This window comes from Anomaloglossus baeobatrachus, chromosome 4 (assembly GCF_048569485.1).
Source record: "Anomaloglossus baeobatrachus isolate aAnoBae1 chromosome 4, aAnoBae1.hap1, whole genome shotgun sequence".
NCBI lineage: Eukaryota > Metazoa > Chordata > Amphibia > Anura > Aromobatidae > Anomaloglossus > Anomaloglossus baeobatrachus.
This window is the reverse complement of record NC_134356.1, coordinates 664,440,891-664,466,753: the sequence shown is the minus strand read 5'-3', so window position 1 is coordinate 664,466,753 and position 25,863 is coordinate 664,440,891. Positions and strand designations below refer to the sequence as shown.

Here is a 25,863-nt window from a genome sequence, read left to right as displayed (position 1 = left end):
GAACCTGTGATCGTCCGGTTGCTTGTCCTATATACTACTGTATAATTGTCAATGTGCATGTTGAAAAAAATTCTCAGCATGCGGTAATTTCCTGCGTTACATGGATGAAATATTTGCTGGTTAAAATTGCTGGCAGCTCCTGCGTCTGTCTGTGATGCGTACAGGCGCATCCGAGCTATCTAAAAACCCAGTCATGTCTGCAATTTGCCGAGGAGACTGGCCTGAGAATCATGATCTGCATAAAGTTGTCACATATACACATGATCTTATGTGTGTTGCATAAAATATCATCTCTGTCGGTTGAACCGAAGTTGGGTTAGCAATTGACTTAGAAATTAAATGTTCAGTGGTCCCTCAGGATTCAACATCTTCAACATACAGTAGGATATGCCCATCCACTACATATGCAGCACCCACACATACATAAACAGTATTACAAGCGTACACTGACCTGGTAACAATTGCCATAGGATACAGTATTGTCTTTCTAAGGTACTTGTAACCTGAATAAAAAACGTAAATAAAAAAACCATGTTGAGTATTTTTGTTTTCCAGAAACAGCACCAATCTCTTCCATAGGCTACACTAGGTGCACAAGAGTGGGACTGTTTTTGAAAATAAATATTTTGTAATCCATGACAAATGTGTAATATGTACTCAACGTGGAGACATTACCCAGTTTCTTTTTGCTTTATCTTATGTGTCTGCTATTGGTAAGGCCCGGCTCACTATTATTGTATTTCTAATTTGCAGACTATAACAGATGGAAGCCCAATGAAACGTTCCACTTCCATGCTTGGTCATTCTCGATCCAAGGGTATCCGACTAAATGAATACTCATTGGAGCGAGTCACCCCTGATGAGGGTCCCCGTCATGGACACCAGCGCAGAAGAGAGCGTGGACATCGGGTGTCTGAACGCTCATTAACTCGCTATGTAGATATGGAATCAGGTTGGTACATCTCTTTTTACTCCTCTCGGCGCCACAGGTTGGGAAACCATGATGTAAGGGTACTTTCACACTTGCATTTTTTTCCTTCAGTCGCAATCCGTTAACGGATTCCGCCGCTTCCCATAGATTGTATGGACGACGGATTGCGACTGATAATCCTGCGTTGCACCCGCCGGCCGATGCTGCGTTGCATCCGCCGGGCGGAAAGAACACAGCATGTAGCGTTTTTCTGCGCTTCCCAGAGCGTAAAAAAAACGCAATGTGCTTTATTCCGTCAGTGTCCGTCATTTTTATAATGGAAGCCTCTGGAGTCATCATCATTTGAACGGATTCCTGTGACGGATCCGTCTTTACACAACTGCGCATGCTCAGTTGAGTAAATTGCTGAAAAAAAGCTACAACGGATTCCGTTGTTTTGCAGGATCCGTCGCATCAGTTGTGCCACTATATGCAATGCATCCGTTACATCCGTCACACAACGCAATACGACAGATGCCGCACAACGCAAGTGTGAAACTAGCCTAACTTGTAACTCCTTGCACTGCTGTCTTAAGGCTGCTTTACACACTGCGATATCGTGACCGATATTGCTAGTGTGGGTACCCGCCCCCATCGGTTGTGCGACATGGGCAAATCGCTGCCCGTGGCGCACAACATTGCCCAGACCCGTCACACTACTTACCTACCCTGCGACGTCGCTGTGACCGGCAAACCGCCTCCTTTCTAAGGGGGCGGGTCGTTCAGCGTTACAGCGACGTCACAGCTGCGTCATTGATGCGCTGCCCAATGGAAGCGGAGGGGCGGAGATGAGCGGGACGTAACATCCCGCCCACCTCCTTCCTTCTGCATTGCGGGCGGGAGGCAGGTAAGGAGAGGTTCCTCGTTCCTGCGGTGTCACACGTACCGATGTGTTCTGCCGAAGGATCGAGGAACAACTTCGTTACTGCTGCAGCAACGATATTAGAGAATGGACCCCCATGTCACCGATGAGCGATTTTGCACGTTTTTGCAACGATGCAAAATCGCTCAAAGGTGTCACACGCAACAGCATCGCTAAAGCGACCGGATGTGCGTCACAAATTCCATGACCCCAACGAGATCGCTTGAGCGATGTCGTAGCGTGTAAAGCGGCCTTTAGACCATGTTGAAAAAGCTACCAGAACAAATTAGAGTCACTATATCCATAGGCCACAGGGGTAGCTGTTCTTGCCACCCCCTTCCCCTCCCCCCGTGGCATATCAAGTTATGATGATGCAGCTATGCCCAATGCAACACTTGATAGGTTACAGGAGATACCCTGGAATTAGATATATTTTGTACTTTGCCCATCAATCAATTAAAGGGAACCTGACAGCAGATACTTGCCGCCCAATCCAGGCAGCATGTATCAGGTACTGGCTGTATGATCTCAGCCATGTATGATCGACTCTGAAACACTGCGACGTTTCAGAGAAAACCATACGAGGACAGAGCTGCGCTGGACACCAGTCAGACAGGCGGGTGCCTGCGGCTACTCCACGCCCGCTGCCGTGGACTGACAAGTCTCTGCCTATACGTGCACATAAGGAGAGACCTGTCAATCCAGGGCAGTTGGTGGAGAGCAGCCGCCAGGGACCCACCTATCTGACATGCCGCCAATGCAGTTCTGTCCTCAGTGGAAATTAATGTATGGTTTTCTCTGAAACGCCGATCACTCCTGGCTGAGATCATATATGCTATGGATTGGGCAGCATGTATCAGCTGTCAGGTTCCTTTTATCGGTTATGGACACCATAGTGCAGTGGTTTTTTTTTTGTATTATAACCTTCTATAAAAAAAATCTTTATTAATGTCTGACCAGTTTGTTGCTGTAGGAACAGTCTGACTCCACATACTGGCTGTTTTATTTACTTCTGACACGGCTTTAACCACTTCTGGCTGTGTTGGATTTCCAACTCCTTCTTCTTATTGTTAGCAACAGCTGCCAGGAGGGAGGGAATGAGGTTTTGTATGGCAGGACAAAATGCAGAGAGGGGGGAAAGCACCCGAGTGTTCAGGGAGGGCAGATCATACCGGATGTACAGTGGGAAAGCACACACATACTGCAGTTGTGAAGAGAATTCGTACAGGCTGTGTATAAGTAAAGAGAAAAAAAAACAGAGCACGCACTGCAGACTCTACAGGATGTATGAATAATAGTTTCTAATTTTCTTTTTTTCAAAGTTTTCATTTTAGCTCTGAAAACATGCACACAACTTCATTTCTCTATACCTGATATTAACTATAGGTCTTGGCACGGAACTCAGCACTACGACACAGTCATGTGACCTGCCTTCAGAAGAACGAGGACGAACCCGAGACAGAAAGCATCACCACCACCATCACCATCATCACCACCACCACCACCATCACTCTGGATCTGACAGAGAACGTCTAGATTATGGGAGACCAAGTTCTCGTTCACCAAGTATGGGCCGAGACTATGCTCCACACAGACAGGTGGGTTCCTCTTTCAATGATCGGCATCCAACGGGGGAGGGGGGAGATAGGATGGGCCACTGGAAAAGAAGGGAGAGCAGGGCAGCACGAAAAACACAGGCTTTGGAGAAAGGAACAGTTATGACAATAAGTAAACACAAGCTACTAATAACACATAAGCGTATATGTTGTTTATGGCTCTCCGCACTGGTCATTAGACAGGTGTCAGGCGTGAAGGGCTGCCTCTACCATATCCATACGGCACATGAAGAGGCATTGTGTAAAGCAGTGTTTGTCAAAGTTTAATGTAAATATGCCCTTTTTTTTAATAAATGACATCCAATTACCCCCAACGCTCTGATCATAGGCTGGGTTGAGCATGAGGGCAGTGCAATGTATGGCTAGTAACCTCTGGGGTGAAAAAACCCAAACATGTAAAGTAGAGCGTTCCTGTAAAGAAAGTTTGGACACACACTTCCGGCTGAGATTATACACATCATTCTCCCGACGGCTGCATAATGTGCTCTTCGCGTCTCCCTCACTTCTGTCAGCCATATTATAAAACGGATGACACACATCCTCGCAGCTCTGACTACTAAGTAAGAGGAAGAACTCTGTATCAGAGGTGTCAGTGGACGGAGCCCCAAATTAGAAGAATATACTGGCATATACATTTATGAACCTTAATAGTAGCTTGTATTTATACTCAATGTTCTTGAGCATACTGTCCTGTATCCTAAGGTTTGTTATTTAAAGGGAATCTGTCACCATGTTTTTGTTACCTACTCTAAGAGCAGCATAATGTAGGGGCAGAGATCCTGATTCCTGTTATGTATCACTTACTGGGCTGCTTAGTGTAGTTTTGATAAAACCATAGTTTTATCAGCAAGAGATTATGACAACCTGCTACCATGTAGTCTTCCACATCCATGAGGTCTGTATAAGGCTAGTTTCACACATCCTTCTTTTCGACGGTTTGGCGGATCCGGCGCACTCCAGTACAGTATGTACAATGACAGCGCTGCAACTTCCGGGTCACATGCTCCCGTCACATGACAGCATGTGACCGGAGCTTGTCACGCTGCCATTGTGCTGTATACACTGTACTGGAGTGCGTTGGATCCGCCAAATCGGCGAAAAGAAGGATGTGTGAAACTAGCCTAACCTGGCCACCTAGCCGCTTTTTTCCTATTCACAGTGTACACAGAAAGCGGCTAATCAGTGATGTGGGCGGGGTTATACAGGGATCGGCATTTTAAGCTTGGCTAGATCTACAGCAGAGAAAACATTGATTATATTAAAATGACAGCAAACAGCTCAGTAAGTGACACATCGCTGTAATCAAGATCTTTGTTTCCACTTTATGCTGCTCTCAGATGGGCTAACAAACACCTGGTGACAGATTCCCTTCAAGAATTTCATTATGTTGGGAATCTGTCAGTAGATATCTGCTGAGTAACTGAGGGCAGCACAATGTTGGGGCTGAGACCCTGATTCCAAGAATGTGTCACTTAATAGTCTGTGTGCTGTTGTGTCAATAAAATCAGTGTTTTATCATCAGTAGATGTCTCGTGCCTCCCCAGTCAATTGCTCTGTGTAACCCTGTACCCACCACTGATAAGCATATTTCTGCCTATGCACAGTGTACACAGAAAGCTGCCAATCAGTGGAGTTGGCGGGGTGAGGCTATGTGCGCACGTGTGCGCTCTGCACCGCACCTAAAAGGTGCGCTTCAGAGCGCAGCTGAAAAGCTCCGTTCTGAAGCGCATGGTGCCGGCAGAGAACGTGCGCTCTGCATGCTGCCTCTCCCTATAGACAGCATGCAAACCGCATGGAAGAAGTGACATGTCACTTCTTAGAACGCAGCGATTCAGGCAGCAGCCGAATCGCTGCGTTCTAATATGCCACGTGAGCACGGCTCCTGCACAATCTCCATAGACTGTGCAGGGGACGCAGGACGCATGCAGTTACGCTGCGGTGCAGATCGCAGCGTAACTGCATGTAATACGCACACGTGCGCACATACCCTTATACAGGGCTCAGCATTCTTAGCTCTGCTAGATCTGCAGCAGAGAATTTTATGAAGACCAGCAAGTGTCACATCGCTGGAGTTGGGGTCTCAGCCCCTATTTCATGCTGCTCTCAGATTACATAGCAAAAACCTGCAGATAGACTCCTTTTTAAAGAGTATCTGTCACCGAATGCTTTCTATTTTCCTATTTTTACACAAATTGTGAAAAAGCTAGATATATTCTGTATACTGTGGAGGTTATTGTCTTTGTGTCACTTATAGAGATAGAAGTACATTATTCTAAGGGGTATGTCTAAGTCAAATTTCCATTAAAAATTAAAATGGCTACAATAAAGGTGACATATGCTCTTTATCAGAGCAGAGGAGGAAGGAATGGAGATATTAGTTGTCAGAAGAATTTCTATAAATCCCCCTTCCCCTCTATCCTTTCTCCATCCTCACTTTCTAAGCTCCTTGCATTTGTGATACTTATTCTGTGGTTGGAGGGGCTCTACTATGATACCTCCTCCCATTCATCTCTTCCCCCCTTCCAAATTTCCCCTTTCTTTGCCTGCTTGCCCTTTTCCTCCCCTTGCTGGGGTATCAGCTTCCCATACTGTCACATTTTTCTTGCTGCTCATGTATTTCTAAAGGGAATGCAGTTGTTTGTGGGTATACGATGAGAAGTGGTGAAGGTGGAGAAGGTCTGGAAGTAGTGGGCTTTATCTGTCTTTTAGTTGCCTACTCTCACTTTGGTTGGATCTTCTGTCTCTTTACCCCTTGCTTGTTTTGCTCAATCTGCTTGTTGCTGCACAAAAACTTACAGAAAATCCATCTTTTTTCCACTTTTTCTGTTATTTTTTTTTTATTTCCTTGTTGCTGTGGCACCCTTTCCCCGTCCCCTCTGATCCCTGTCATAAACCTTCTGTGTACATGTGAGGGCACTTCTATCCTCTTCTTGCTGATTTCTTAACTCACCCCCGTATGTGTTAAATGTGTCCTACGTCTGTCGTCCATCCTTGAACTCTCGTTTCCATATTTTTTGTTCTCTCATTCATCTCATCTGTTTTACTCTTGTGTGTCTTTGTGACCCTGGATATATCCTTTCCTTTAATGTGTTTCATTCACTTTCTCTGCATGTCCTGGATATACCCCAACATCACAACTCATGTTTTCGGTTCTCCATCATCTCCTCTTTTTTTTTTCCCACATCGCTCATATCCTATTTTTTTCCACATCACCTTCTTTTTTTTTTTCTTTCTCCAACCTCTTGTGTCTTGTATCCGTCCCACCTGGTGTGTCTCCTTTTTCGTGTTTTCTCTTGCTCTTGAATTCCCATTTTGTTTGGATTTTTGTGTAGGGCAGTAGTTCAGTGGATGGCAGCCCCGTGCCCTCAACCTCTGGGGCCAGCACACCCCGCAGAGGAAGGCGACAGCTGCCCCAGCTTCCCCCAACCCCCAGGCCACGCATTACCTACTCCCCTGTGGTTCGCCGGCCTGCCAGCATCTGCCCTTCCCAGCAACAGCAGCAACTGTCCCCTTGCAGAGTGACCCCCCCAAGAAGATACCCTCAGAATGACAGCCACGTGGGCAGCAACGAAAGACGAGCTACTCAAAATGATTCTCCCAGATCACATCGTCACACCAGGGGACACTGCTCTGATGCCCCTCGCGCTGGATGCAGGCACAGTGGTCCTTACCGGGATTCCTCCTATGAGGGACCCCACCCCTGTGACCAGCGAACCTCCAGGACTGCTGACCCCGGGGGGCCACTCCCCCTCTCGCCACATGGGCGCAGGCTGCCCAACGGCTACTCCCATGGGACCCCGCGACCCACTAAATCTCGTCACGAACGTTACAGTGAGAGTGAGGAGGACGACTGGTGCTAAAAAAATATATATATAAATATATATATATATATACATATTTATATTTATATATATAAATCAAATTAATAAAAAAATGAACTTCAATCTCGCAGGGAAATCAAAGACACATCTGCAAAAAGGAATAAGACGGGGAGGAAAATATGTTGCCCAAAACATTCGAAAGATGCCACCAAAAAGAAAATCCTCCTTTTATTCCTTTCCACATTTTTGGTAAAAAAGGAAGGACGCCCTTGCAGCATGTTTTTTATATCTACAAAAATTTCGAGAGGGCATCTGTATTTTCAAAGAGAGTAGATGACACTCAGGAGGATAAAGCAACAAGTTTACCACCAAATCCCCCCTCCCTGCTCTCTCGAGCTACCCGATATCACTTTTCAGAGACATTTCCATTGGTCAAATTTTTCCCAGAAGACAAGAAAAAAAAAAACAAACAACAAAATAAAACAAACAAAAAAAAACGCAAAACTGGCGTCAAAAAAATTTCTAAAGAAAAAAAAAAAAAAAGCTGCAGAGAACTTTTGGAAAATGTACAAAATGTTATTTTATTTTATTTTTTTCTTTCTCAATTTGTATCGATGAGTTTTATCATCCAGAGGATTGGATATATATGTGTGCTGGTTTATGTCTTGGAAAGAGCACGCAGATGCACACACACAAGAGTGTTTAGAGCTCATATTTGTTCATATTGCCTGCGGAAATGAGAATATTAACAAAAAAAAAGAAAAAAAAAAAAAAAAAAAAGAAAATCCAACGGAAAAAAAAGACAAAAAAAGTTGGAGAAAAAAAATACAAAAAAAAAAGCAGCATTTGATTCAACATCTGATTTTTTGCTTGAAAGTCCCAAAAATGAGACATAAAAAACACAAAAAACAAAATTGCGTTGCTAATATTTTAAAATGCTTTTTTTTCCGACTTTGTTTGAAAAATGTTAGATGCGGAGTGTGGCGGATGCATGAATATTATAAATGGCAAAAAAAATGTTAAATATAAATATATATATACACATTGAATTTATGATGATAGATGAAAACTGGAATCTCTATCCAAGTGGCGAGCTGAGAATTATGTGTTTGGGGAAGGGAAATGTGCTTGAAAATGGTCTATATTATATTCGTAAAAGTTCCTGTTTTATTTGATAAAGTGACACTATTTTAAAACAAAGTATAAGTATAAAGCTAATATCAATCTGGCCAGTACAGCGTTTTATCAGAGCGAATGGTCTCCACGCTTACACGCTACAGACCAGACACAGCCTCTGTGGGCCCCTCTTATCATGGGCGATGTAGACCTTAGATGGGTTCTCATTCTCCACAGTTACTGCAATATTATCAAACTAAAAAATGCAATGTTGGGGCGTGGGAGGTTCGGGTGCAGAGCCCTCATGTTTCAGTAAGGTATAGAGGATAGGGGCTCCCTTGCAAGATGTGAAGGAAGCCTTTAAAATTAATGTCCACCCTTTAAATGCATTTGTTCTTTTTTTTTTCTTTCTTAATATACATAGGTGCCACATATTGTGCTAAACTTTACAGGCTGCAGATTTTAATGAGCTCCGAATCCATGTAATTACATGATTTAATTCTGACTGCCTGCTGTCACCACTAGAGGGAGCCAAGGAGCTTACTGCATACTTTTTATACATTGAACTCTTTAATAAAACAGTATGCGGCTAGCTCCCCCTACTGGTGGGTGTATGCAGTAGGCTCCCCCTACTGGTGGGTGTATGCAGTGAGCTCTCCTCATTGGTGGGTGTATGCAGTGAGCTCTCCCTACTGGTGGGTGTATGCAGTGAGCTCCCCCTACTGGTGGGTGTATGCGGTAAGCTCCCCCTACTGGTGGGTGTATGCAGTGAGCTCCCCCTATTTGTGGGTGTATGCAGTAGGCTCCCCCTAGTGGCGGATGTATGCAGTAAGCTCCCCCTACTGGTAGGTGTATGCAGTGAGCTCCCCCTACTGGTGGGTCTATGCAGTGAGCTCCCCCTAGTAGTGGATGTATGCTGTAAGCTCCCCTTAGTGGTGGATGTATGCTGTAAGCTCCCCTTAGTGGTGGATGTATGCTGTAAGCTCCCCTTAGTGGTAGATGTATGCAGTAAACTCCCTCTACTGGTGGGCATATGCAGTAGGCTCCCCCTAGTGGCGGATGTATGCAGTAAGCTCCCCCTTCTGGTGGGTGTATGCAGTAGGCTCCCCCTAGTGGTGGATGTATGCAGTAAGCTCCCCTTTTTGGTGGATGTATGCAGTAAGCTCCCCCTACTGGTGGGTGTATGCAGTGAGCTCCCCCTACTGGTGGGTTTATGCAGTGAGCTCCCCCTAGTGGTGGATGTATGCTGTAAGCTCCCCTTAGTGGTGGATGTATGCTGTAAGCTCCCCTTAGTGGTAGGTGTATGCAGTGAGCTCCCTCTACTGGTGGGTGTATGCAGTAAGCTCCCCCTACTGGTGGGTGTATGCAGTAAGCTTCCCCTACTGGTGGGTGTATGCAGTAAGCTCCCCCCTACTGGTGGGTGTATGCAGTAAGCTTCCCCTACTGGTGGATGTATGCAGTAGGCTCCCCCTACTGGTGGGTGTATGCAATAGGCTCCCCCTAGTGGTGGATGTATGCAGTAAGCTCCCCTTAGCGGTGGATGTATGCAGTAGGCTCCCCCTACTGGTGGGTGTATGCAGTAGGCTCCCCCTAGTGGTGGATGTATGCAGTAAGCTCCCCTTTTTGGTGGATGTATGCAGTAAGCTCCCCCTACTGGTGGGTGTATGCAGTGAGCTCCCATTACTGGAGGGTGTATGCAGTGAGCTTCCCCTACTGGTGGGTGTTTGCAGTGAGATCCCCCTACTTGTGGGTGTATGCAGTGAGCTCCACCTAGTGGTGGGCGTATGCAGTGAGCTCCACCTAGTGGTGGGCACAAGGCAAGAAATTGTACTATTGAAATCTGTGTCCATGCAGGGGATTAAAGCCTTTGTATCAGAAAAACAAAGCTCCCACCAATACAAAAGTATATTAAGAAATTAATCAGAAAAAAATATATTGGATCTAACAACATGGTGTAAGTGTCCCATTGTCAGCCTAAGGTTCATGCACACTTGGTCTGAGCCTGGACTGTCCGTCTGCGTCAGCCTTTTGTCATCAGTTATGTGCCACCAGTTCAATTACGGGGGAGTATGTTTACGTATATTTTTCTAAAAAACATATATATATATCTATACCGATGCACAGTGCAAAAGGTCTGCATTGCCCTTTTCTAATGCAAAGCGTATTGAAGGGAAAACATCTGCTTAAATACAATCTTACAGTTTTCTATTACTTGAAATGTCTCCCATGGCTTATTATTATTACTATAATTTGGAATAATCCAGCATGATACAGAGTTTACCAAGGTTCAAGTATCAGTTCGTGCTTTTATGTTTTATTCTGGTATTTGTCTTCTCACAGACCTTTAATTATGGATATGATAACATCACTTCTCTGCATATTATTAGGCTATGTTCACACATTGCGTTTTTGCTGCAGCAAAACCTGCTCTCTTGGTAGTAAAAAAAAAAAAAGCTGGTTCCTAAAAGCAGGTTTTGGTCCTTTTTTTGGCTGTGTTTTTGGTGTGTCATTTGTCTACAGTACGTTTAAATAAAGTTAGTTTCGTTCACCAAAAAAGCAGGAAAAATGCAGCTGTTGCGTTTTTGCATTTTCTCATTGCTTTCAATAGTGAAAAAAAGGCTATAAGAATTCTTCTTTTTAAAACGCAGCAGACAGAAAAAAAAGTGTGTGTATATGAGATTTCTGAAGTCTCTTTGCTTTTCCAAGTACTGTAAAAAGCAGCTTTAATTTGCATGAAACTCATGAAAAAAAACGATGCATAAAAACCCCGCAGCATGTGAACATAGCCTTAAAATGAAATGTTGCTTATTTTGTAGCTGTCAGGTTTACCCTTCCCTTTCTCTATGCCTTCATCTTACATGGAGTTTATTATTTTGCTATAGAAAACATTGGACCTTGTTAATCAGATCACATGGATTCCAGAAAGAAACACTGACCCCGTAGGAGCTGATGCTGGTCCTCTAGGTCAAGTTCACACAAATCATAAAAAGTCCGATTTTCATCCAGAAAAACACAATGATTTTTCCTCGGTATGGTCATCCATATGACATCCGTTTTTATACATCAGCAGTAAATAAAATTCACAAGACCAAAAAAGCTTATTTTCTTATGTTAATAATGGAAACAAATCTGTAAAAATCGGATGCTTTACACCGATCTTTTTTGCACCCATGAACTTGAATAGGCGAGTCTCATCAAAAATACAGAATACAGTAGTGCCCGCTGCAATGTTTTCACATCGATATTCGGTCCATGTAAAAAAGAAAGTAATCTGAGTAGCCCAATCGCATAACATTGATCCCAGTGCCATCTGAGTCAGGTCAGTATTTTCCACGGATAGCACTTGGGCCAAAACTACACTCATGTGAATGTAGCCTTTTAATGATCAGCCCAAATTGAACTAATTGCGTTTTACCCAGGAATTAATTAATTAATGGCCTCTGGTTGCTAGATCATTATTTAGTGTTCTTTTGTTATTTGGAACATAAGATTAGATTTCTTGTGAAATTTTGCAGATTGGAGAACAGTCAGAACTAGTTTTTCCTTCACCCAGGACCAATATTCAATTCACTGCCCTGGCCCCTTATATTAATATCATTCCCAAGGTAATCTTATGGTTACCCTAATGCTCGACAACTAAGGCTCTTGCCCCACCAGACACCTCTGGGTTATCGACTATCGAGGCTATTGCCCACCATACACTCCTGAGTTATCGGCTACTGAGGCTCTTACCCCACTAGACACCTCTTGGTTCTCAGCTACTGAGGGTCTTGCGCGACCAGAGACCCCTGGGTTATTGGCTAATGAGGCTCTTGCCTCACCAGACACCCCTGTATTATTGGCTACTGAGGCTCTTACCCCACCAGACACCCCTGGGATATTGGCTACTGAGGCTCTTGACCCACCACACACCCCTGGGTTATCGGCTACCAAGGCTCTTTCCCCATCAGACACCACTGAGTTTTCAGCTACCGAGGCTCTCTCCACCAGACATCCCTGGGTTTTTGGCTACCGAAGCTCTTGCTCCACCAGACACCCCTGGGTTCTCGATTACCGAAGCTCTTTCCCGACCAGACACCCTTGGGTTTTCAGCTACAGAGGCTCTTTCCCCACTAGACACCCCAGGGGTCTCGGCTACCTATACTCTTGCCCCACCACATACCCCTGGGTTTTCGGCTACCAAGGCTCTTTCCCCACCAGACATTCCTGGGTTCACGGCTACCAAGGCTCTTGCCCCACCAGACAACCCTGGGTTATAGGCTACTGAGACTACTGACCCACCAGACATTCCTGGGTTATATTATGGGTGGCTCTACTGTTTCTCCACCATGATTTTTTTTTAATGAGAAATTCTTGGTAGATTTGTACGTGCTACAAAATAAGCATCAGCTATATAGTAATAATACTGAAAATGTCCCTTTTACTTCTGTCTCGCCCCTGCTACAATAACTATGGGCTATAAATGTGTCATGAACAGTAATTGCTGGCAGTAAAGCAACATGCTCAGATTGTGCTCAAGAAACACTGAGATAACTTGTGGCCTCATAGCACGACCTACTTTTACTTTTGGTTCTGAAAAAATAACATTATTACAATGACTAGATCAGAAGAATCAGCTAGGCTAGAGGTTCTCTGCTGTTGCATGTATCTGTGACCTGTAAGTGGCGCCAGAGGGCAGGCGTGAATATTTTTAATGCACTATTGTGTGCCCTTCATTTGCACTATGATATGTGTTATTGTTATCCTGCCAGCTAAAACAAAAAACAGCATCTCAGGTTGTGGAAAATGTCGTGCATGGGGTGTGCGCAGAGAACACAGTCCGGGGCAGAGGCGGATTGTACACACGCAGCACTGCACTCATTTTTGACATTCATACTTATTTTCTAAGTGATACTCTTCTGAAATAAAATTGAAAGGCTTGAACTCTGTGTTATTATCCTGCACATTATGGGACATCGCTGTGTAACCATGTATGTACAACACAATGTGTTTGTTGAATATGTGATTGGTCGATAAATGGGGTTTGTTTTCTGTAGTTCTGGTTTTGGGGAAAGCAGAAAAGAGTATTCAAGACCAATCAATTCTCCACGGAAAAGGAATGCAAATTAGCTCTCTTCAAGGAGGTAGAAAATTCTCTCTCTAGTGTCAGCCATAAGACACCCTATACATCAAAGAGCCTTCCAACATTGCTAAAGAGAAAAGCCAAATCTAAGGGGTACTTCTCACATAGCGAGATCGCTGCTGAGTCACGGGTTTTGTGACGTACCAGTGACCTCATCAGCGATCTCGCTGTGTGTGACACTGAGCAGCGACCTGGCCCCTGCTGTGAAATCGCTGATCGTTACACACTGTTCTGGTTCATTTTTTGGTCGTCGGGCTCACGCAGGGCAGCACGCATCGGTGTTTTGACACCTTACCCAACGACCTCGTTCCCAACTCACGTAGGCGTGCATCTTCGTTTTTTCCGCTTCCATCCTCTGTTCTGGCTTGTAGATCGCAGCACATTTCAGAGGGCTGAATTCACTTGTCCCGGACCGCGTGTAGCAGCAGATCATAATACAGTCCATTCTGCATCGGGACTGTAGGATGGACAAGGATGGAGAAGGATGGAAGCACTATTATGTTCCCTTCTCTAAAGGCAAGACCACCCAGTCACAACGCAGTTACAACCACCAATCGGAGCAGAGGGGGCGCAGAAAAGGCAATGTAGATGCACGCCTATGTTACTAATCAAGATTTGAATCGTGCTATGTGACAGGGTCCCAGCGACCGCCGTATCGTTGCTGCGTCGTTGGGAAAATTTGACTGTTTGACAGCTCACTAGCGACCCTGTAGCGACGTACCAGCGATCCTGACCAGGTCGTATTGTGGTCGGAATCGCTGGTACATCATTTAGTGAGACAGTACCCTTAGTTTCCTCTAAGAGTGAAAAGCCTCCTGCCCAGAGAACCAGTTCTAAAGGCAGGAACACCAACACAGCCGTCCATGGATGGCTGTCTCCTGCTTTTGGAAAAGACTCTGGTTTGGCTTATATTCCTGGTCAAGTGGCTCCTTAAAAGGGTCATTAACTTATGGGTAGAGATGAGTGGACCCATGGAATTCGGGTTCGGCCAGACTTCAGTTAAAAGTTTGGTTTGGAACCCAGACTTGACCTGAACTTGACCCTGAACTCTATAAAAGTCAATGGGGACCCCAACTTCTGTGCTGTAAAATGGTCATCTCTCTCTCCCTCAGTCTCTCGCTCTCTCTCCATCTCTAGCTCTTTTTTTTTTGTTCTCTCGCTCCGCCTTTCAAAAACCTTTATTAGCATATGAACAGCACCTGAACTCCAAACTCGGACACAGGCTTTTTTTTAAAAGTCCATGTTTGGGTATGAAATCTGGACTGCCACTGTTCGGTATGAACCCGGTACTTTACAGTTCAAGTTTGCTCAACTCTACACTCTACGTCCAATAGGTGTCACTAGAGAGACGGTGTCTTCTGTCTGAAGGAGAGCTAATGTAAATACCTACATGGCTGCAACATGAGGGTTTGCTCTTTGTCTCTGATCGACACCATAGGATGGAAGAATTATAATATTATTTATGACCCTGGTTCACACTGAAATTTTGTTTTTCTGTATTTAAGTGAGGTTGTTCCCACAATCTTAAACTAAATTGAATCTGTAATATTGTAAAGGGAACCTGTCACCTTGGAAAACTTCGACTTACCTGCAGATAAAAGGTTAATCTGCAGGTAAATACCACTACCCTGCTGTCCTGGCAGCTATCTTATCCCGGAGCAGCTGACTTTCAGTCATGGGGGCCTGCATGTAGCAGCTACACTCACTGCTCACTATACTGTAACCACGCCTCCACATTATGACTGACAGCTCGCTCTGCTGCGCATCTGCACTACATCTGCAAGTAAATGGTCTTTTCTGGGGTGATAGGTTCCCTCTAAATCTTTCCAAGTCTGCTGCAGGTGAACAGGGTGTGAAAACATTTTCCTTTTGGTCACATTGTGCACACCTTGCAGGATTTCACTTACATTTGAGCCAACCAAAATTTTAGCAGAATTCACAAACAACAAACTTTGTTCATGCTATATTTGTAGTGTAAGTTCTGCGCATGCAAAGGAAAGCTCCCTGCGCATGCAAAGGAAAGCTCCCTGCGCATGTAAAGGAAAGCTCCCTGCGCATGCAAAGGAAAGCTCCCTGCGCATGTAAAGGAAAGCTCCCTGCGCATGCAAAGGAAAGCTCCCTGCGCATGTAAAGGAAAGCTCCCTGCGCATGCAAAGGAAAGCTCCCTGCGCATGCAAAGGAAAGCTCCCTGCGCATGTAAAGGAAAGCTCCCTGCGCATGCAAAGGAAAGCTCCCTGCGCATGTAAAGGAAAGCTCCCTGCGCATGCAAACGAAAGCTCCCTGCGCATACATCAGGGGTACTCATAGGTAAACATTCACCTGAGAGGATAAAATAGTAGCAGGTATCTCACCCAAATTAAAATCCAACCTATGTGCCCATACAAATGTAGATATTGGAGGAATGTGTTGGGAAATCCTCCCATACATACTCATGATAGGATGCTCATAAGTGATGTGAACAGAATCAAACGCAGGAAGTTTTCTTATTGTTTACCCTATAAAGAGGAAGAATCGCCCTATTACATCCAGTAATGGTAAGTTATTAACTGGACAATTAAACATTTTAAGAAAATTCCTTACTTATCCGGGTATCTTGTGAATATCACTTAAGTGGCAGGTCCTATACTTGATTAGTTGCTTTAGTACCACTTGGTACCAAGGTGTATGAGACAGGAGGAAGGTGTTACTTTTCTCCCCACTCTGGTGCCTCTTTCGTGAATTAAAATCCAATACAGCGGCTAGACTGTGCCATATCTCCTTTTTCTAATTTCATACAATCGCTTTAATCCAAATTACAGCCCTATCCAGAAATGTTAAAATATACAATTTAGTAGTTTCCACTATAGGATCTTATGTCTATAAATTACTATTCCTCTAAAAATTATAAAATCACATTCCGATCTATTTCTGGTGCTTTTTCACACCAAAAAATGTCTGTGTGAACGCTCCCAAGCTAAGAATATATTATTGACATTAGTGTTTGGTGATTAATGCAGGCCAAACACAGGACACCCATCCTCCTTGAGTCTTTGATTGAAGATATCAACTTGAATCTTATACGTACGACCAGCGTAAAGGGGTTGTCCAAGTTTGAGATGAAAGTCAGCAGTCACTCCAGGTAACTGCAGGCTTCTGAATTATCACAGTGCACCCTGCACGCTTTTAGGATTCTCCGTTTAATGAGGTTAGACATGTCTACTTGACATGTTCACAAGAAGAATATAGTCGGTTTTCATTCTCTGTCCTATATTTTTGCAGCTTAATTTCTGGTGCTGTGCTCTACACGTGTGTGTTGTTACATCACCGATGCTCTGTGTGAAGGGGGCTGGCAGACTTGCCTCCTTCTGTTAGTCCATAGCTTGTGACAGAGAAGGTGACTGGCTTAGCTCCTGAAGTAAGCCAGTCAGCCCCCTCAACATATAGCACTGTTGAAGTGCCAACATAGGAAATATTTTCGTTAGAAGAAAACCTGTCATACCTTGGACCGAGGATGAAAGCTGAAGATTCGAACACTTGTGAAAATAAGTTAGTAAATTGTTCATACTCCTGACATGAGCACATGTAAAGGCCATTAGTACTGACTGCTTGTGATTAATTACTCTCCCTGAGAAGATAGGTAAGGTCACAACGAGTGATGAGCGAGCACTGCTATGGTTAGGTGCTCGGTCCTCGTAACAACAGTTGGATGCTTGGCGCGACTCAAGTAACAGAGTATAATCGAAGTCAATGGGGGATTTGAGCATTATTTGAGTTTCCCATTGACTTCTAATTTACTCAGGTACCTGATTCGCACCCATCCGAGTATCCAACTGCTGGTTACGATTACTGAGCACCTGAGCATGGTAGTGCTCACTCCTCACTACTCGTTATGAACACCCGAGCATGGCAATGCTCGATAATCACTAGTTATGCGTATTGAGCACCCGAGCATGGTAGTGCTCACTCATCACTAGTTACGTGTACCGAGCCCCTGAGCATGGTAGTGCCCACTCATCACTAGTTACGAGCACTGAGCATGGTAGTGCCCGCTCATCACTAGTTACGAGCACTGAGCATGGTAGTGCCCGCTCATCACTAGTTACGAGCACTGAACACCCGAGCATGGTAGTGTTCGCTCATCATTAATTACGATCACTGACCACCTAAGCATTGTAGTGCTCGCTGATCACTAGTTACGAGTACCAGGCACCCGAGCATGGTAGTGCTCACTCATCACTAGTTACATATACTGAGCACCCGAGCTTGGTAGTGCCCGCTCATCACTAGTTATAAATACTGAGCACCCGAGCTTGGCAGTGCCCGCTCATCACTAGTTACGAGTACCAAGCACCCGAGCATGGCAGTGCTCACTCATCACTAGTTATAAGTACCGAGCACCCAAACATGGTAGTGCTTGCTCATCACTAGTCATAACAACTTCATCATTTTCAGAATTCATACTGTAGGCATGCAGTTTCCCAGTTCACAAATGGCAATCATACTGTGCTGGGCGTAAAAAGAAACCAAACCTGATTTGATGAGGCTCATTCACTTTAAATTACTCCTACATTGAATAAGAATAATGATACCCTGCTTCCCATTATATCTATACAGTTGATTTCACCACTATTAGGGCTCATTTACACTACCGATTTTTTCGTACAAGAGCTATCCGTGGTTTTCATGAATTGCACACATATTCCTGATATTCTATGCTCATGTTCAATTGTGTCTTCGGCCTTAAGGCCGCTTTGACATCGCTAATGAGATGTCGTTGGGGTCACGGAATTAGTGACGCACATACGGCCTCGTTAGCGACGTCGTTGCGTGTGAAACGCACAAACGACCGTTAACGATCAAAATTACTTACCTTATCGTTGATCGTTGACGCGTCGTTCTATTCCCAATTATCGTTGCTGTTGCAGGACGCAGGTTGTTCGTCGTTCCTGTGGCAGCACATATCGCTATGTGTGACACCTCAGGAACGAGGAACATCACCATCTCTGCGGCCGCCTGCAATGAGGAAGGAAGGAGGTGGGCGGGATGTTCCGCCCGCTCATCTCCGCCCCTCCGCTTCTATTGGGCGGCCGCTTAGTGATGCCGCACGAACCGCCCCCCTTAGAAAGGAGAAGGTTCGCCGGCCACAGCGACGTCGCTAGGCAGGTAAGTATGTGTGACCGTTCTTAGCGATGTTGTGCGCCACGGGCAGCGATTTGCCTGTGACGCACAACCGACGGAGGCGGGTGCTTTCACCAGCGACATCGCTAGCGATGTCGCTGTGTGTAAAGTGCCCTTTAGTGGTTCGCGAAAAAAATCTGAGGCATATCTGGTTTAGATCCTAGGGGTCGGATCAAAATCGGCAACACATGTCTAAGGTTCCTTGAAAAAAATCTGACCGCATTCGGATGACATCTGAGTGTGGTCCAATTTTCACGGACTGAGAATAGAGAAGGTAGAGAAACCTTTTTTTTTTCTCTCCACATCCGAGAAAAACTGATGCCACTGTGATCAAACTCTGATTAAAGTCTGATTAGAATAAGCATCCCATTTTTCTCGAATGTGGAGAAATCTTTCTTGTGAACCTACTCTTACAGTGTGAACAGAAATGCATGTAGGGGCTCATATGTTGTCAGAAAACTGCACCAAACTTTCGACCAATCAGTTTATTCAACAGATTTTCTTGAAACAAATAGCAAAAATAATGTATGTTATGACAAAAGTCACATTTTCGGTTAGACGTTGCACAATGCTTTTTATGATTGGAGTCACGGGACTTGCCAGTTGTGCTTGTGTTCGTGGGAGATCGGCTGTAATTGTTTCACAAGAAAGGTGCCATCCCACATCTTGCAGCTCAGGGTAAGCAAATGGGTTGTAGGATGGGGCTATAAGGTATCACTTTTTGGAATTTGTGACCTTCTTCCACTTGAAATAACCAATAGAAGTAGCTACAAGTAAAAAGCATTACCATGCAAGGTGGATTCATTTGGTAATTTAGAATAAACCCAACTGGTCTTGGTGATAGGATTTTCCACTTTCTGTGCATGAAGACAATTTATGGGGAAAAATCCGGAATTGGACCTTTTGGGTGATTTTTAAAGAATTGGATCGAAAAAAGACTAGAAGTTATTATTAGTTATTATTATAGCGCCAATTATTCCATGGCGCTTTACAAGTGAAAGGGGTATACATAAAAACAAGTAGAACAATCATGAACATTACAAAAACAGACTGGTACAGGGGAAGAGAGGATCCTGCCCGTGAGGGCTCACAATCTACAGGGGATGAGGTGAGGGCACAATAAGCGAGGTCAGAGCTTGGTACGCAGTGGTGTAATGGACTGAGGGTTTTTGTAGGTTGTAGGCTTGTTGGAACAGGTGGGTTATAATCTGGTGTTTATATAATGCAGGGAAGCCCTTACAGCTGCTTTGGGGCCCACAGAGATGAGCGGTGCCGATCAGGTCTAGTTCATCACTCTCCTTGGCCATGGTGGCCATTCAAAGGAACCTTCCGTCCTACAAAAGATGGAAGTGGAGGCAAGAAGTGAGGGTCCGGGTATGTAGGGAATGGGTTGGGGGGGAAGCAGCACCAGGGGCCACCTTTCCACTATGTAAGCCCCTGATCTTACACCACTTTTTCCCCCTTTAAATCTTTTATTTGTACACAAATTACCAATTGCCAAGAAGCACCTTACACAAAAATGTTTATTCAATGCTTCAGGATGATTTTCTATACAAATTCTATTTCAGATGACAGGCTCTATTTTTATTGATTCAGTAGATATCAGCTCGCCACTGTTCAGGGAAGAGGTTCAATTGACTTGATCACGGTCACTGTCAGAGGACCATGCAAGGTGGAATGAATAAAATGTGACTTGCAAGCTTCTCTGACACGTGGAAGGGGTTAAAGTCACCAATGGTCAATGAACGATTTTACTGTTGACATCTCTTTAAATAAAAACATTTAAAAAAAAAACACACACAAAAACAAAAAAAGGGGCCAAAAAAACCTGACCCTGATAATGCAAAAGCTGGTCCAATGACTTTACTTTTTATCCTGCCATTTTTCCTGTTTGATTTTAGAATAAAAAAAATAAAAAAAATATAAATAAAAATGAATATGTTTTGATGCATTTTAAAAGAAAAAAAATAAATAGTAAACTGCTTTACATGGCTGTTGTGAGATAAAGACCGATTATTACAATGTCGTCATCATCTGTATTGTGATGTCACTGACTGTACTGCAAGCATAAGGCGTGTGACAAGATTATTGTCCATTTATTAATAAAGATCTAGAGGGGTCGTCCTATTCCTCGGGGATCGTACTAAAATATGAAAAGAAGCTATACCCCTCCTTTGAGCCCTGACATCCCAATAGGGCTGCAGTCAGGAGACTAAACAACGGGATGTCATTGCTTCCTGTCCCTGCCAAGAAACCTGGGCTGGAGTGACAGGGTTTACAGGCAGTGAATATACAGTGCGCTGAAAAATTATTCATACCCCATGAACTTTTCCACAATTTTTCATGTTACACCCACAAACGTAAATGCATTTTATTGGGATGTTAAATGATATACCAGCACTAAATAACAAGTATTTGTGAATTATAAAGGGATGATACTTGGTTTTGTAAAAACTTTACATATATAAATCTGAAAGCTGTGACGTGCATTTGTATTCAGCCCCCTTTAAGTCAATACTTTGTAGGACCACCTTTCTTTGCAGTTACTGTTGCAGTCTTTTGGGGGATGCCTCCCCAGCTTTGCACATCTACAGGTGACATTTCCCCCCTTCTTCTTTGCACACTCGCTCTTTCTCAGTGAGTTTGGATGGAGACATTTGTGATAAGCAATCTTTACGTCTTGTCACAGATTCTCACTGGAATTTAGGTCTGGACTGTGACTGGGCCGCTCACACACAGGAATATGCTCTGATCTAAAGCCCCCATTGTAGCCCTGGCAGGATGTTTAGAGCCATTGTCCTGCTGGAAGGTGAATCTACATTGCAGTCTCAAGTCTTAGGCAGCCTCTAACACGTTTTCCTTCAAGATTGCCCTGTATTTAGCTCAATCCATCTTAGTATCCCCTCTGACCAGCTTTTCTGTCCCTGCTGAAGAAAAGCCTCCCCACAGCAGGAGGCTACCACCACCATGTGTGACTGTGGGGATGGTACTTTCAGTGTGATGTGCAATGTTAGTTTTCCGCCACATCTAGTGTTTTGCATTTATCCCAAAAAAAATCTCCTATAGTTTCATCTGACCAGAATACCTTTTTCCACATGCTTGGTGTCCCTTACATGGCGATTTGCAACCTGAAAACAGGACTACTTATGACTTTTTGCATTAAAAAAAAGTCTTTCTTCTTGCCACTCTTCCATTAAGGCCAGATTTGTGAAGTATATGACTAATCATTGTCCTGTGGACAGATTCTCCCCCTGATCTCTGCGGCTCTTCCAGTGACCATGGGCACCCCGGCTGCTTCTCTAATTAGTGCTCTTTTTTTGGGATGTCAGTTTAGGTGGAAGGCCATGTCTTGGTAGGTTTGCTGTTCTGTACTCCTTCCATTTTTAGATGATAGATTGAACAGTGCTCCATAAGATGTTCAGAGCTTGGGCTTTTTTTTTTATAACCTAACCCTGCTTTACTCTCCTCCACAATTTTATCCCTGACCTGTCTGGTGTATTCCTTGGTTTTCATGTTGCCGATTGATCCCTATTGATCTCAACAAACTTCTGAAGTTATACTGAGAAATTACAGACAGACGGACTCAACTTACTAATTATGTGTTGTCTGGGGGTAATTGGTCACTTAGGATTTTATTTTGCGTCATCAGACTACAAGGGGCTGAATACAAACGCACGTCACAATTTTCCAGATTTATATTTTTAGGGAATAAACAACTGGAAAGACAAGGAGAGCAAATAGGGTCTTACCCAGAAAAACAAGAAGGGTTAGTGTAGGTTGCAATGCTCACCTAAGGTAGTTGTGGGAGTCGCAACTACTATTAATGTATGTAAATGGCTGCTGCACCCCCCTGGAGAAGATCATCTGAGTGGGAGGATGAAAACGAAAAACCGCGCTGCCAGTAAAGAACCACTGATCCAAGGATGGTGAATTGGTAAGTTTTTTTATTTGTCAACGCGTTTCTGAGAATCAATCTCCTTCATCTGGACAAAAAAAAATTCACTTATCATTTCCTTTACACTTCACAATTACTCGCTACTTTGTGTTGCTATATCACAAAAATGTATTTTATCAGGATTTTAAGTTTACGGGTGTAACATGAAAAAGTTCACAGGGTTTGAATACTTTTTAATGGCACTATATCTTCTTAAATTATTTTAGCACAATCCTTGCCTTTTAAAGGGAAATGTGACATCAGAAATTACCTATTGTATAAATGAGGCTTTTGAGATAAAGATGTTGTCCCCTACCAGGAAATATTGGTCCCTTGGAGCAGGTTGGTATAACAAAAAAAAAAACAAAAACAAAAAAAAAACAACGCACACTATACTCACTACTTGTAGATGCACTACTTGTAGAGTCTTTGTTACTGTTCCCGCCATCTGGCATTGGCAGCAGCACTGACATCACGTCATTATCATCAGACAATCAATGAGCTCAGCGACCCTGAGCAGGGAGATTTGTCTACACAGGCAGAGCAATTGAGCTCACTGATTGGCTTCTGCGCTGTTGAGATGATGTCAGTGCCAATGCCAGTGATAAAAGCACTTTTTTTATACCAAACAGCAACAAAAAAACACATTTACTAAAAGTAAACAATTTCTTTCAATTTATTTATGTATTTTTTTGTTTTAATTTTGGCTTTTTAATTTTTTTTATTTTTCATATAACAATCTGCATTAAGAATGACATTTGAAATGCTTTGCCATTTTCACACTGGCCACTGGGGCTATTCTAGACTCATTTCCTGTTCTTTCAGGACTTGCACATGAACAGTTGCAGTATAAGGCTATGTGCCCACATTGCTTTTTTGTGTTCTTCTTTTCTAAACACAAAAAGAATGTTTTGGCAGGAAAAAGCAGCTGAAAAAAACACACATTTTTTTTATTGCATTCACAAGTTTTTTCAGTTGTGTTTTTTTCTTGCTTTGTTTTGTGCTTTTTTTTGTCATGGTGATCGCGGGGGTTCAGACACTATTCCCGCAAGATCACAGCCGTGACCCGGCTCTCACTGCCCTTCACTGCTCCTGGCAGTTTAGCCCCGTGACTGCTGCGATCACTGCGATGACAGGGAGAGGAATCACCTCTCTCTGGCAATCTGGTCCCTGTATTGCAATCACAGGGACCCTGTCACTGCCATAGTAACCCTGGGTCAACTCGTCACCATGATGACCTTGGGTTACTGAGCTACAGGGTCACCATCTGTATCTCTTTTCTTAGGAAATCTTCATGGCGGCTCCTCGATTCGAACCAGTGACCTTTCACTTGGAAATCAACCTAATAACACACTGAGCTATTAGGGAAAGTGAGAACAAGTTGCAATATACAAGAAGAAAAAGATTTTTCCACCAGCAGAAGCAAAACAGTAAAATGCAGTAACATGACGAGAATCTGCATAACTAATCATATGCTAAATAAGTGAAAGTCACATTTATGTATGAGAAAGCCAAGATGATTGTCTATAAAATGAAGGTCGTCTCACGTGAATGGGTGCGAGGGACACGGCTCTAGCAGAAAATCGCAGCATGCTCCCGCTTTTCTCGCATCCAGAATCTGGATGTGAGAGAAGCTGACCAACTGATCTCCCTCACTGACTAGCATTGGTCAGAGTGCAATGCGAGATTTTCTCGCATTGCACTCGTCTGATTTCAACACTCGTGTGAGCGTGCCCTCAAAAGTATCAAACTTTTGTGATACCGTTTGATAAAATCACGATCCCCTATGAATGCTGGCTCACAACTGGCATTCACACAAGAATAATTTTGACAGGCTCGGGGATCATCAGTTGACTCCCGAATATCATGACAACATATCGGCGCCTTGCGATCTCATCATGGGTGCACCGATGGCCAAGTGGAATGATTCGCCTTCCTGCTGGTGCAAGTTAAATGCCGCTGTCAGAGATGGACAGCTATATAAGTTCAGGATAGAAAACGGGTTTCATGCCGCGCTATAAACCACGAGCTGGTGTTATTAAAAATAGACATTCTTTTATTGAGTTATTGCTACGCGTTTCAGAGGAATGTGCGCCTCCTTCTTCAGGGAAGGCGCACATGCCTCTGAAACGCGTAGGAATAACTCAATAAAAGAATATCTATTTTTAATAACACCAGCTCGTGGTTTATAGCGCGGCATGAAACCTGTTTTCTATCCTGAACTTATATAGCACCGTTTTCTCAGGGGCCGCTGCAGAACCACTCCAGCACTCACATATGTCTGCACAGGGGTTGTGACTGGCACAACCCGATCAGGTGAGTGTATTCATTCCTCTACTCTTCTAAACCCAAAAACCGGGTAAGACCCTATTTTGCGCCTTTCTTTCCCTACCTACAGTTTCTCCAAAGAGATGGACAGCGGCATTTAACATTTTAACTGCTGCGGGCAGAGCTCTGCTAGACTCGCAGCTGTTAAAGGCACATGATGGGTGATTAAACCAGCCATCACGTGCAAGCTCGGCGTATGAGCCTGCATCAAAGGCAGGGACACGATATATGACACAACTAAGTTATGTCATGAGGGGGTTAAACCTCAGCATAAGGCCTTGGTTCCATTAGCGTATGGCATCCGATGCAATATGCTAATGACCCTCGGCTTAAGGCCACTTTACACGCTGCGATATCGGTACCGATATCGCTAGCATGCGTGCCTGCCCTCATCGGTTGTGCGACACGGGCAAATCGCTGCCCGTGGCGCACAACATCGCGCGGACCCGTCACACGCACTTACCTGCCCTGCGACGTCGCTGTGACCGGCGAACCGCCTCCTTTCTAAGGGGGCGGTTCGTTCAGTGTCACAGTGCCGTCACAGCAGCGTCACTGATCCGCTGCCCAATAGAAGCGGAGGGGCGGAGATGAGCGGGACAAACATCCCGCCCACCTCCTTCCTTCCGCATTGTGGGCAGGAGGCAGGTAAGGTGAGGTTCCTCGTTCCTGCGGAGTCATACATAGCGATGTGTGCTGCCTCGGGAACGACGAACAACATCGTACCTGCAGCAGCAACGATAATTGGGAATAGGGGGGCATGTCAACGAATAGCGATTTTGAACGTTTTTGCGACGGTTCAAAATCGCTCATAGGTGTCACATGCAACGACATCGCTAACGCGGCCGGATGTGCGTCACAAATTCCGTGACCCCAACGACATTGCTTTAGCGATATCGTAGCGTGTAAAGCGGCCTTTAGGGTGGAATCACACATGCAG

General features: G+C 44.3%; 1 protein-coding gene and 1 long non-coding RNA gene across 11 annotated transcripts in view; one reads left to right on the top strand and one right to left on the bottom strand.

Annotated features, from left to right (window-relative positions):
• CACNA1A (calcium voltage-gated channel subunit alpha1 A) overlaps positions 1-20,656 on the top strand; it is a 405,981-nt gene extending 385,325 nt beyond the window's left edge. For 9 of the 10 annotated variants that reach the window (XM_075346630.1, XM_075346628.1, XM_075346625.1 and 6 more), the window contains 3 exons: positions 754-952; positions 3,219-3,430; positions 6,781-20,656. In XM_075346630.1, the coding sequence (XP_075202745.1) occupies positions 754-952; positions 3,219-3,430; positions 6,781-7,308 (939 nt within the window). In that variant the 3' untranslated portion in view covers positions 7,309-20,656. The remainder of the gene's footprint in view (positions 1-753; positions 953-3,218; positions 3,431-6,780) is intronic. The other variant, XM_075346634.1, reaches the window with a different exon arrangement.
• The window catches only part of LOC142304337 (uncharacterized), a 170,641-nt gene that overhangs the window by 67,259 nt on the left and 77,519 nt on the right, over positions 1-25,863 (bottom strand). The window lies entirely within an intron of this gene.